General features: G+C 55.7%; 1 protein-coding gene across 1 annotated transcript; it reads right to left on the bottom strand.

Annotated features, from left to right (window-relative positions):
- Nucleotides 1–8,054: 8,054 nt before the first annotated feature.
- Nucleotides 8,055–13,661, bottom strand: LTHEOB_5295 (6-methylsalicylic acid synthase; the record flags this gene model as incomplete). The annotated part of the gene is made up of 2 exons (XM_035514424.1): nucleotides 8,055–13,433; nucleotides 13,563–13,661. The coding sequence occupies 2 exons, from the start codon at nucleotides 13,659–13,661 to the stop codon at nucleotides 8,055–8,057; spliced, it is 5,478 nt and encodes a 1,825-aa protein (XP_035374163.1).
- Between the last annotated feature and the right edge of the window lie 254 nt (nucleotides 13,662–13,915).

Here is a 13,915-nt window from a genome sequence, read left to right on the forward strand (position 1 = left end):
CGCCTCGCACAAAAGACGATTAATACACATTGCATATCTCGGGTGGCGATCATTGTTGCTGAGTTCAGCTGACAGGATGCTCGTGAAGGTGTGTCCACTTTAGCCTTGTGCACGCCATCCCATCAATTCCCTAATCCAATGCAACAGCAACACAAATCAGGTAGTAGCGTTACCGGTTCTGAGAAAGGTAAATCTCGATTGGACTACAACTGACTGGAGCCATACCTAAATTAAGAAAATCCCTTTGTTCGACGGTTACATTCGTGAAATTATGCAATGTAATGATTGTAGAGAAAAATAAACAAAACAAAACAAATGAAACAAAATCAAAACATCTGCTTTGTTTTAGGTTTGTCTATTTCATTCTTTCTCTTTCTTTTCTGGTTCTGAAAGGCTGAAACCCCTACGCTATAGGGAGTTAATTGCCAAAACACAAAAACAAAATCAGATATATCCGGATTGCTCTGTCCAAGGAAGAGGAAATGAAGAGAGTGGCTCGATATCCCAGTCTAAAGCTGAGAACGCATTTGCATAGACGTCCTGCTCGCTAAATGGAACTTCTTCTGAGAGATCTGGGAATGGCTCGGCACCGGAGGGAGGGTGGGAAAAGATGTTTTGAGAGGCTGGAGGCTGAGTAGTGAAGATTGCGGTATTGCTTTCTGGGCTGCGAGTATCTTCCAGACTCTCGGAGCTCTTATGGCCATTCGTGGGAATGTTTGTGTGCGAAATCAAAGACCTGTAGATATGTCCTAGGTGCTGAGTTCGGACTGTTGCTGATTGCAAGCCTTGCAGCTTTACCGCACTTTGCAGAGATGCGATCTGCTGTAGAACTGCATTCTCAAGCTCTGATACTCCTGCAACTTCTGGATCTGCTGGACATGCGTTGTGAATACAATCGACACCATTCTCGACTTCCAAGTCAGGAGTAGTCCCGGTATCTTGGGTAGGAAATTGAGCATTTGGAGGAGCTGAGGCTTCTCCGTCTTCGGCATAAACTGAATAGGTCAGCATTGAAACTCTATTAAGACACGAAAATAGAGCTCATACATGGGGTTTGTGGTGGCTTTGCGTTTTTGAAGAGATTTGCAAACAGGGAAAACCATAGCTTGGCTTGCCCCTCGCCTCTCATCATACCTGTTCATCTGCATACGTGGTTATGTATTTCTTGCTTGAAAAACTGTTGACATTTCAAGCAGCGACTGATCTTTTCTTGATGTGTTCTCCGGAGATGGCGACTGCAAAGTGATCAACAACAGATTCAACATCAGTTTTGAAAGTGGGGCTATAGGAAAAGGAAAACATACGTCAACTGGGCCATGTTCTGGAAGCCGCGCCCTTGGTATGCGCAGCCGCTCCTGCCCACACTTGGGTTCATTTCAGCAAATTTGTGGTGCGGGCAGGCAAAGAACCTCTCTTTGAAGTGCTTCCTCTGTTTGGAAGCCGCACTGATCGTCATGGCCACAGTGCCAAAGAGTTCCTTCTTTTGTTCCACAAGGTTGGCTGAGTAGTTGAAGTCGTTCAATCGGTTCGGTTTTCGTAGAATCGTTGTTCGTGCCGCAGGGGCAGCAAACCGATAAGACCGTTTTGCTATGTGAAGATCCAGGCCCATGTTTCTGGCCGGGACTAACCAATTTAGGGTTGGCAAAAGACATTTTAAGAGCAAGTACCGTTTCCAACGGCGCTTTTGATGATAGGTTTGTGTAAAGAGGGGGGCTGAAAATTTGATCTGATGTGAGTGCATACGGTCACAGTCAAAGGGATCCGGATGGCCAACTATATATAGGAGGACCATAAACCTACTCGCGTAGGTGCGCAGATGCGTAGCTGCGGGAGTGCGGGGACTCAGCCTTGCTGACATGCATAACTGTGGGTCAATCGGGGAAGGCAACACCATGGCCACGTCTCCAGTGCCCACTGCCTATGAGATAGCATCATATAGCTTGTCAAGTCATAGCGGTAACACTGCACCAATTTTCGGAATGCGCATGAATTAGGGAAACCTCGCTGTTGTACGTAAGGCTCGCAGGAGTTCGGAATTTCTCAAAAAAGAACTGCAAAGAACAATCTCGGCCGAAATGAACGAACAGTATTTGCGTGGTATTCCGATCAAATAAGCTAATTGCTTGATAGCGTTTAGAGGGTCTGAAAATCTCGATAGAGTCGTCGTGGAAGCTTTCTAGTAGCTGCATCACCACCGGGCAACGAAATATGCTAGGAGTTGTAATCACTTCCTACAAGAAATGGGTAAAAAAATAAGGGCGAAACTGCTTGTTGCTACTTTGAAGTTCAGGGACGTACACGATCGAACTCCGTTGTAAGTGGTGAGGAACATACTTCAGGCTGCAATGATATTTTTACTTCTGTTGCTCAAGTTGTCTAGACCGGCGATCGTGGTGACACTGGTGGACGCAAGGCTGCAACTAAGAACAAAATCAGCTGGACATAAATCACGATTCTCACAGGCCAACATGTGCGACCTATCCGTCCTCCCTCCTGATTGGCGATAAAAGCACGTTTCACGAGGGGGTGTGCACATTCACTTCGTAAGCGCACCGAATCAATTCTATTTGGCAAATGCAGGGACCTTAGCGCAGTCTCAAAACAAGGAAATAAGTAAGACACAAATCCTACATGACACGTACGTCTTGAGTGATTGTCCCATAACTGTAGCAGCTTGCAACCTTTCCTCCTCCTGGATGAGTCCAACTTATCGCACTCCTCTCAACCTTTTGCTTTACGAAAGTACCCGCTCATCGCAAGTCGAAACTTTGGATTCACGTACTTAGCCCACTCCTGATCGTATCTACTGCGAGACCGAACACTGTACACAAACCTTCACAACATGGCTCTATGCAACCACTGTCAGAATTTACTCTCCCGTATCGTTCTTGTGGGGGGAGAGTCAGGAGAGGAAGGCATACCGCACCATGCTAGCCTGGCGGCTTTACTGGACGCCGCGACTGCCTGTCGCTTATGCTACTTGCTTCAAAACCAACTCGATCTACATTGTCTTGATTGGTTAAGATACGAAAATCCTCACCTCTACGAGAGTTTCAAACAATCAGCCATCCATGTCGAAATTTGCAACCGTGGCACAAAGGGGATTTGGATAACTGCTTCTTTATCCGTCCGGGAAGACGAAAGAATTCCTAAAATATTCCAAGATCGTCTTGTATGTTCTATCACATTTGATCGGCCGCATGGGCCAAAGCGTTCTGACTCTATTAAGTACACTGTCGATGAAACCGTCAAGTGCAAAGTCCATCTGGTTGCAATAATGAAGAGCAATGGTGCGTTATTCATACCCGTTGCTCATACCCGATCTCATGAAAATTTTAGACACGCTTCTTGATAGGCCAGCATGGAACATTCGCAGAAACAATGGTTTCGATGCGCGACTTGCTATCGTACGGGGCTGGTTGGAGGCTTGTCTCCCTGACAAGGACAACAAGTTCGACTGCAGCAAGGAAGGGCCTCCAGTGAAACCTCCAATTCTGCCCAAGCGAGTCATTGATGTGGGGAGTGCACGATCACAAATAGCAAGGCTTGTTTGTAGAAGCTGTGAAAGGGCATTCTACACCACGCTAAGTTACTGCTGGGGAGGAAAGTTGAAATTGACCGCGCGCGGGAACACTATCGGAGAACTCCTTTCTGGATTCAGTATCTCAAGTCTTCCAAAGACCTACCAGGACGCCATTGAAATCACAAGGTCATTGGGAATTCGCTATATCTGGATCGATGCCCTCTGCATCATGCAAGATGATGAAACCGAGGTCCAGGAGGAGATAGCCAAGATGGCAGACATCTACCGAAATTCTCGGTTGACGATCGCAGCAAGTGGATCATCCAGCGCAGATGGCGGCTGCCTCTTTCCTCTAACAGCTCCTTTGGAAATCACAAGCGCTGGGACGGGCGTAGAATCGTCCAGCGCCTGCAAAGTGTGGATTCGTGGATCCTCTCGATTTGAGCGGACTGTAATCAATGCTGCTCTGAATACGAGAGCTTGGACTCTACAAGAAAACATCTTGTCCCCGAGAATCCTTTATTGCGCCGAAGACCAGCTATATTGGCAGTGTGAACATAAGGTGAAAAGCGAGGACGGCTTGATCGACGAGAGGGAGCCAGTTTCTGCTTCGTCTGTTCTCCCATACGGATTTAAATTCGGAGAGTCATCTACTTATCATTTCAGGCCAGAAGATATCTCAGGAATGGCTTTGAACAGAATGCCGGTCCAGGATTCCTTGATCAAAACTCGGTCTCCTCCTTTCGACCAATGGTATAGGATTGTCAACAATTTCACATCGCGTACCTTGACGTATCCACAGGACAGACTGCGAGCTCTAGCAGGCATAATCGACCTCATAGAGGGATGCCATTCTGGGAATGAGAACTTGGCAGGGCTGTGGCTTCGGGATCTCCACGTGGGTCTAGCGTGGAAATTCGACGGCGAAACAGAGAACCGGGATTATCCACAAATCGGCCTTCCTTCCTGGTCCTGGGCGTCATTCAACGGCCCTATTGCTTACGAAGATTATAGTGTACATACAGATAGGTCCGATTGGCATCCGGAGTTCGCAGTTCTTCAATACTCAATCGAATGGTCAGGCCAGCCAGTCAGCTCGCGTGTGTTGAAGGCAGACCTTAAACTGAAAGCTAGGGTAAGGCCGCTGCATATCACACAAAACTTTGACGGCTTAGCCATCTACATCGACCAGGAAAGCTGTGAGAGACCTGATAAGGCTTTCATAGCTACTTCTTCAACTGAAAGAGGAATCAAGATTGAGCTGGATCGAAATCTTGAGCTCTCCATCACAACAATCTACGCAATGTACCTCTTTCACGACGGGCCAGTGGGCTACTATCGGGACAACAGATTGGTACTGGGGTCATTTCATTTCTTACTATTGGCACCAACGGATGGAGAAGACGAGAAATTTTTCAGAGTTGGAGTGGGTCATGCGAGCCCAGGCCTTGGTCTGCGTCTCTTTGAAGGGCTGGATGAGCGGGAATTGACTCTTATCTAGAGTGGAGCATTTTTGTATCACATCAAACAGAAAACCGAGTAGCTAGAAGACAAGAGAACATGCTCGAGCACCCATTCCCTCCGGGCAACCACTTCAATCATATCAAGAGTTCCCCCACCTACTTGACCAGGCTTGATACCCCTCTGCTGTGCCACAATGGATGCCCCACCCCCCACTTTCCCATTCAGTCAGGCCACGCGGCGGAAGATTCCGCACCCGCGGTATTAACTCCGGGACGGCGAACCAGGTAATCCTGGAGTAAGTCCCGGCGCCCAGAACCTGGTTCTTACCCATCAATCTCCACTGTACAAACTTTCTCTAAATGCAGCCCTGCATGTGTCAAATCGCCGATGGCGGCATCCCTTCCTATAAGGGTCCCTCTAGCGCCAACAGCGCGCTCGGCATTAGTGCGAAAGCAGACCTCGTATTGCCCAGCTTCTCGGTGGTGGGAAAAAACGCAATCGACTCGCGGCTCCTCGCGCTAGCTAGTCAGACCCCTCTTGCATGCGTCAAAAAAGCGCTGCTGCTGCGCCTCTTACCTACACGCGCGCATACCCAGACGGTCGGCGACTTGCGTGAAACGCTAAGGTCGGGGACCCACATGCCGCAAGATAGTCGGGTTCTGAGTCTATCGGCCGGGCTTTGTGAGAGAGGACCCGAAACATCAGCCGGCAAACCTGATCTGCAACCACGAGGTGAGTGCCGGAAGGTTGCGGACCGATGAAGTTCGGATGTCAGCGTTTAGCTTCACGGCACTGTGGGTACTATACTTCGATTACTGAACGTAGCTGAGAAAACGACGATGCACGTCAGACTTTGCTGACTTGACTATGGGCAAGATGACTGACACTTCACGATTCTCAATGCCTAAGTAATTTAGAATTTTGGCCTATTTTTGATTTTCATTCCGATTATGTAATACTGTGCGAACGGCTTCTGCCAGTCCGTTCGCTTGATCAAAGCAGTCTGGCTTAACGATCACTCAGTAAGAGAGATGCATTTTGGCCTCAAAATGCAGTACTTCAAGCGGATAAAAGCCACTTAATCTACCAACCACGTCCAATAGAACCTCTATAAACTAAAAATATAGAAAATGGTAAAAATATCCCTCCATGTACCACGCAGCACAGCGGGCCGAATACGCACCAATCAGAACCCCCGCACGCCGCATCTACCCGGAGTGGGAATCCCATCTCCCGGGCTCACCAACGACATCCCATCATCTGCCGACATCAAAGTCTCCCAGAACTGCAGGCATAGTCGAGCTTGATTCAAATAAGTCGACCAAGTGCCGATGCTTATGAGCTTCAACGTTGTCCGGACCCCTGATCAGACCGGTCAGCCCTTCATACCCCTCATACCCTGTCCGAGCGCTCGAGTCTCCGGAATACTCAAGTGGTGGACAGGTACGTACATGGGATAGTCATGATGGTATTCGTGCAGACAAACTCCCTGTAATGACAGCCTGGCATTCCAAATAACTTTCTCATTTTAGTCTTTTCCTCAACTCCATACGACGTGTCACTTCACTGACGACATATGCCTCGGCTCGGCTATCATTGCAATATGCTCAACCACCTCCGACGGGAAGAAGCGGCGCAGGGCTGCCGCTCTTTTACTCGGCTCGGTACGGCTCGTAGGACACACGGACGGGTGCTTGGGAAAAAACTCGGCTCTCTTTCTGCCTTGGACAGCCGCGGTAGTAACTCCGCCCCGCCCCGCCGCCACCGCCACCGCCTACAATCCCGCCACCGGAGAGAGGGGTCCTAGCACTCCTCTCAGCCCAGAACGCCTCCTAGGTACTCCACTTCACGAACACGCAGAGTGCGTCCTGCAACTAGTCGTAGTCGCAGATAGCGGCATACCTTCCTACAATACAAGAGAGCGCCTTTAGCGCGCGCTTGCTTGGCAAGCTGTGCCACTCGTACTTAACTTTTCCGACAAACCGCGCGGCTCGTCCCATGCCGCAATGGTGTTCCGGCGCAAAGGGCTTCACGCTAGCTAGTCATACAGGGCAGCTGGTAAGCGCCGTGCTTCTCACTAAAGCGGCGTGCGTGCGCTTCTCTCAGCTGCTGTGCACGCACTAAAGGAATCGGAGCCCCACATGCCGTGTCGATACCTGGCTTAGCTCGGTTCGTCAGTTGGAACTTATTGGACATTGCATGTACGATCCCTGGTACGTGCTACTAGTCTCAATGATCGGCACGGGGAAGGGGGGACGAGGAGGAGGGGGAACGGGGGTGTGGTGTGGCACAGACAGACAAGATACCGGACGTGTACCCTGATCTGCGGAGAGCCGGAAGGTGGCGGGAAGTTAACGTTTTCGGTAAATCCAAACGTCTGTGAGTTTTTTTCGGTTGCGGGATCGGGAGACGCAAGGACACCGGTGAAAAACGTGCGTGTTGGCCTTGGGTGGTGTGGTTTTGAGTTTGCGGTTTGTTGGCGTTATCTTGCTATTTTAGGTAAAGAGGCAGAAGTGGGTTTGAATTGACTATCTGTCCAGGGTAGAGGCACGTGGGAACTATAGCAAAAGAGCAAGGCTGATAATGGGTGTAGATGAGACATGGTACAGAGCATGGTACTGAAGACACTTCGTCTATGTTAAACAGTATGTACTGGTGAAGATACGCAATGCTATTCCTTTTAAACTATTGGTGATCTAGAATGAGTAAATGTACTGGGATAGATACTTGGTGTTGATGGAAATGCACTTTCATGAGGTTATTCAGACAACAGGTTTTCTGTAGACATCGCGTTCAAGCCTGAGAAATTCGACGCATTGCTGTATAACAATTTATCTAGAGGTATATAGGTATAATAGTAAAACCAACAACAAATTTATCCCCTGATACTCATCTATATATCTAAGACGCTCATAGATCATAAAACATTACTAGGAGATTTCTCTGTAAACGCAGACGTAAACGACGCTCAAAGCAAACGCAAACAAACGCTCAAGTCAAGCAAAGCAGAAAAATCAAACACCAAAGCGCCAAGCATTCGCAAGAAACGCAACAGATGTCAAACAAATTAGTTCTCCGTCAACTTCCCATAAAACCACTCAACGAGGTGCACAACAGTGGGATGGTTCCACGTCAGCGTCGGCGGCACCTTGACGGGCGCCATAGCCGCCTGCAGCTTCTGGCGCAGCGCAACCGTCATCACGCTGTCGACACCCAAATCCGACACCGCAGCGCGCGGATCGATGTCTTCGATATCATTCATCATCAGCACCGCGCCGATACACTCACGGATCTTGACCGACAACCAAGCCTTGAGCTCCGGTCCGTCCTTAGGCCTTGCTTCCGCGTCTCCCTTCTTCTCCTCCGCGGCGGCGGCGGCAGCAGCGCCAATGTTGGTGACGCGCCTCGGCGCAATCTCCTCGACGAGCGGAATGGGAGCTGGCTCGCCGACCTCGAGCGGGCGGGCGCGCGTGATGACAGAGTGGGCGACGTCGAACTTGGCGACGTGCTCCCAGGCGCGGAAGCCCTCGTCGCGGGTGATGTCGGTGATGCCCTTGGAGTTGAGCTCGACGGTGAGGAAGTCGGTCGAGGTCGCCATGCCGAGGCCGCGCCAGGCGGTCCACTGGAAGGCGACGGCGTTGTCGCCGTGGGCGCGGCGGTGCGAGGCGAGGGCGTCGAGGAAGGCGTTGGCCGAGCCGTAAGGGGACTGGCCGGCGGTGCCGACGAGTTGGCCGATGGACGAGAAGAGGACGAAGAAGTCGAGGGTGGCGGGCGGGAAGGCCTTGTGCAGGGCGAGCGAGCCGGCGACCTTGGGCTGGAGGACGCGGGCGAAGGACGGCGCCGTCGTGTCGAGAATGAGGTTGTCTTCGAGGACGCCGGCGGCGTGGATGACGCCGAGGACGGGCGGCAGCGACAGGCGGTCCAGCGCGGCCGTGAGCTGCTCGTGGGCGTCGGCGGCGCCAATGTCGAGCGGCACCGCGTGGATCGAGGCACCCAGCTTCTCGAGGGCACGGATCTTCGCGACGACGGGCTTGAGGTTGTCAGGGATGGCGTTCCACTTGCTGCGCGGCGGCAGCGCGCGGCGAGAGACGACGACGATGCGGCGGGCGCCCTTCTCGACCAGGAAGTCCAGCACCTCCAGGCCAAGGTCGCCAAAGCCGCCAGTGACGACGTAGGTGCCCTCGGGCTTGGGCAGGAGCGTCTTGTTTGAGTCGGCTGGGTGACGCTGGTCGCGGGCAAGCGGCCTCATGCGGCCGACGCGCGGGATGCCGTCCTCCATGCGGATGATGTCGACATCACGCACGTACTTGATGGCCATGGTGGGGAAGACTGGGGCCTCGTTGTCGATCAAGGCGCCCCAGACGTCCGGGTGCTCCTGTGCGGCGATGCGGCCCAGGCCGTACAGCGCGCCGTGGGCAAGGGCGGTGTTGGATTCGCCCTTGTGCACGGCATCGGTGATGACGAAGAGCTTGGCCGCGGCGCCCGAGTTGACGAGCTGCTTGATCATGAGGACCGTCTCCCAGACGAAGCGGTTGGTCGCATCAGGAACCTCCTCCAGAGACTCGACCTTACTAGGGAGGTAGACGACGGCAGAGCCCTTCTTCTTGAGGATCTCGAGCGTCTGCGGCTGGCTCAGCTCCTCGGCAGCGTTGGCAAGAAGCACCTGCGGGACCTGGCCCTTCAGCTGGGCCGAGTACTGCTCCAGGAGAGCAGAGTCATCGGACACCAGCACGACGGAGTTCAGCTGCAGCGGCTTCTCGGCAAACTTGGGCGGGATCCAGGCAATCTGGTGGGCCAGGCTCTCGACGCCGCCGCCAATGCCCGAAGCGCCCTCGACATCCGAGAAGCGCATCGACTGGAACTTGGCAATCATCTCACCCTTCTCGTTGAGCACGCTGACGTGCGAGGCCGGGCTCTTGTCGTCGGCAGCCTCCTCGATGTAGAGGTAGCCGATCTTGGGCGGCGGGGCGTCCGACAGGAGGAAGACCTTGTCGATCTGAGAGACAATGCGCATGCGCGGGTCGTTGAAGAAGATGGTCGAGCCGACCGAGGTGGCGGCGTCGAGCAGCGGGGCCCACGATTGCGGGTCCCAGTCCATGCTGTCAGTGTCGGGGTTCATGTCGACACGCACAATCATCTCCTTCTCGTTGCCGTAGTGCTCGACGACGCCCCACGGGAAGGCGATGCCCGAGACGCCAATCTTCTGCAGGTAGTCCCAGGCGAAGCTGTTGGGCAGGATGGTGCCAATACGCTTCTTGATGCCCTCGATGTCGAAGACCTGGGTGGGTGCGGCCTTCTTGGGGGTGCTCCAGTGGGCGGAGCTGTGGGGAATCCATTGGTGCTCCAGGTCGTCAGTGGAGCCGTTCTTCTGCTCGAGGCGCGAGGCGACCTTGATCTCATCGCCCTGGACGACGATCTGCACCTCGCGGCGGTCGCTGCTCATGGACACGGGCACGCGCAGCTTGATCTCGCTCAGCTCGGTGCCGCCGGTGGCGTGGTGGAAGGTGTTGACGTAGACGGCAGCGGGGATGATCTCGGTGCCGTCGAGCGGGTGGGTGCCGGGGAAGGGCTTGGTCTTGTCATCGAGCTTGGTCGTGTACAGGACCGTGTCGGTGCCGGCGATGGGGGTGCGCTGGCCGAGCAGCGTGTGCTTCTCGACGTCGTGCTGGGTGCCCTCGCCAGTCGGGCCCGTCTCGACCTCACGCCAGTACGGCTTGTGAGCCCACGGGGTGCCGGGCACGCGCTGGCACCAGGCACGGCCGAACTGGGCCTTGAAGTCGACCTGCGAGCCCTTGCCCCAGAGCTGGGCAATAGCGTGCTGGATGCTGCGGGAGGCGGACGAGTTGCGCTTCATGGTGGAGATGATGGCAGACTCGGTCAGGTCGCGCTCGGCCAACGTCTCGTTGATCGAGTGGCTGACGATGGGGTGGGTCGAGACCTCGAGGAAGACGCGGAAGCCGTCCTCGATGGCGGCGTTGACGGCCGAGGTGAGCCAGACGGGGCTGATCATGTTGTTGACCCAGTAGTCGATGTTGCGCAGGCTGTCGGCGCGCGGGTACGTGTTGGACGTCGAGTACAGCGGCACCACGGGCGGGCGCGGGTTGAGGGCCTTGGACAGGGCCTCGGCGAGCGGGTCGGCCAGCTTCTCGAGCATGGGGCAGTGGAAGGCGATGTCGGTCTTGACCTGGAACGTCTTGATGCTGCGCGCCTTCAGGGCCTCGACGTACTCGGCAAGCGCGCCTGCCTCGCCGCTCACCACGCACGACGACGGCGACGAGTCGATGGCCGCCACAATGTCGCGCCTGTTGCCCAGCTCCGCCGCAACCTGTGCGAACGGCAGGTTCACCAGCGCCATGCCACCCAGGCCCTTGACCTGCGCGTACAGCCTGGCCCGGCGCGTCACGACCAGCGCACCCTCTTCGGCCGTCAAGCAGCCCGCCGCCACCGACGCCGCGATCTCGCCCACCGAGTGGCCGATGACGGCCGACGGCTCGACGCCCTTGGATCGCAGCACCTGGGCGAGGCCGACCTGGACGACGTAGGTGAGCACCTGGATGTGGTCCGAGTGCTCGAAGTCGCCGGTCCGCAGCACCTCGATGGCCGAGTAGCCGACCTCCTTCCGCACGATGTCGTCCAGCGGCGTGATGGTCTGCAGGAAGACGGGGTTCTGCAGCAGCTCCTTGCCCATGTCGGCCCACTGCGCGCCATGGCCCGAGAAGACCCAGACGGCGTCCTTCTTAGTAGCGTTATCGAAGACACGTCCGTCAGCAACCCACTCCGCCGATCCTCCCTTGGCGAAGGTGCGCAGAGACTCTACGGCCTCCTCGTGGCTGCCGACGACAAAGGTGGCGCGGTAGTGGTGGGGAGCGCGGCGGAGAGCGAGGGTTGCGGCGATGCCCTTGAGGTCCTCGTCCTTGCCGGCACCCTCGAGCCAGTCGGCCAGCGCCGTGGCCTGCGAAGTCAGCCTCTTCTCCTGCGGCGCCGAGATGACCAGCGTGACGGGCTCCGAGGCCGTCTCCTGGATCGGTGCAGCGCTGTTGTTGTTCGCCGGCGCTTGCTCGATGACGACGTGCGAGACGGAACCGCCATAGCCGTATGAGCATACGGCGGCGCGGCGGGGGGTACCCTGCGGCTCCGTCCACTTGGTGCGCTCGCGAACCACCTTCAGGCCAGACTTCTCCCAGTCAACACGCGTGTTGAGCTTCTGCAGACGCGTCTGCGGCGCGAGCTCACCCTTGTTGACAGCGAGCACAGCCTTGACGAGGGAAATGGCACCAGCGGCGGCCTCGAGATGGCCGACGTTGGGCTTGATGGAGCCGATGTGGGCGGGTGCGTCGACAGGGCGCCCCTTGCCGTAGACGGCCGAGATGGCCGACACCTCGGTCGGGTCACCCAGGGAAGTCGACGTCGCATGCGCCTCGATGTAGCCGACCGACAGCGGGTCGACGCCCGACCGCTCCAGCGCCTGCCGCGCCACCAGCTCCTGAGCCTTGGCGTTGGGCGCCATGATGCCGTTCGTCTTGCCGTCCTGCGCCAGCGCGCTGCCCTTCAGCACCGCCAGCACGTTGTCGTTGTCGGCGAGCGCGTCCGACAGGCGCTTCAGAACAAGCACCGCACCACCCTCACCGCGCGCGTAGCCGTGCGCATCGTCGTCGAACGAGAGGCAGACGCCGTCGGGAGAGAGCGCGCCCGCCTTGCCCAGCATGACGAACAGCGCCGGCGAGCACAGCACGTTGACACCACCGACGATGGCGACCTGCGACTCACCGTTGGCGATGGCCTGGCGACCCATGTGGACAGCTACCAGCGACGACGCGCACGCCGCGTCGACGGCCGAGCTGGGGCCCATCAGGTCGAAGTGGTACGATATCCGGTTGGGGATGCCGTGCGCGGTGGACCCGATGCCCATCCACGCCTCGATGTTGGGAATGTCCTCGAGCAGCAGCCGCGAGTAGTCGTCCGAGTCGACGCCCATGTACACGGCCGTGTCGGACCCGCCCAGCGTCTTGGGGTCGATGCCCGCGTTCTCGAGCGCCTCCCACGACAGCTCCAGGCCCAGCCGCTGGTGCGGGTCCATCTGCTCCGCCTCCTTCGGCGAGATGCCGAAGAAGGACGCGTCGAAGTTCTCCAGGTTCTCGATGAAGTAGCCGCGGTTGATGGCCTTGTCGATCTCCTTGGGGTTCCGCACGTCTCGCCGGTACCACGGCTCCCACCGCTTCTTGGGCACCTCGCCAGATGCGTCCTTCTTGTCCAGAAGGAACTGCCACAGCTTCTCGGGCGTGGTGTTGTCTCCCGCCGTGCGGCAGGCCATGCCGATGATGGCTACATCCTCGTAGGCGGGCTGGGGAGTATTAGCGGGTGTCGAACTGAAGAAATTGGGGTTGATCTGAGGAGGACTGGGAGAATTGAAGAGCTTGAGAAGAATGGTATTGAGACTGGAGAAGGACTAGGAAAATTAAAGAGGAATTCCAGCAATTGATGGTGAACTCTTGGGAACTGAAGAAGAATGCCGAGGCGGCTGAAAAGCACAGGGAGAGAAGATTGAAGAGAAGTGAAGAAACATTGAAGCACTCACAGATTTGGAGGGGGATGAGGGGTTGCTGAGCATCTCAAAGGAGCTCGAGTTGCTGGAAGACGGCACGGCGCCGTTCGAGGAGGTGGAAGTGTTGGCCATGATTCTGGCAAACGGGGTATCTCTTTTGGGTGTTGTTGTTTGGTTCCTCCTCTCTCAACGGCGCGCGCTTGTCCTGTCAGTGGCGGTCCCCGCTGGGCTCTTATCCTTATGAGAGAAAGCTCCCGCCGCTTCACGAAATGAGGCCACCCAGGACCGTTGTGATAAGACGTGGGGGATGGCCATTGGCCTCGGCCAGGCCCCCTTGGCCCGGCCCCGAGTGTGGGGCACTTTCTGAACGCTACGGGGAATTCGAC

Source organism: Lasiodiplodia theobromae (genome assembly GCF_012971845.1).
Source record: "Lasiodiplodia theobromae strain AM2As chromosome Unknown scaffold_14, whole genome shotgun sequence".
In the NCBI taxonomy this organism is placed as follows: Eukaryota; Fungi; Ascomycota; class Dothideomycetes; order Botryosphaeriales; family Botryosphaeriaceae; genus Lasiodiplodia; species Lasiodiplodia theobromae.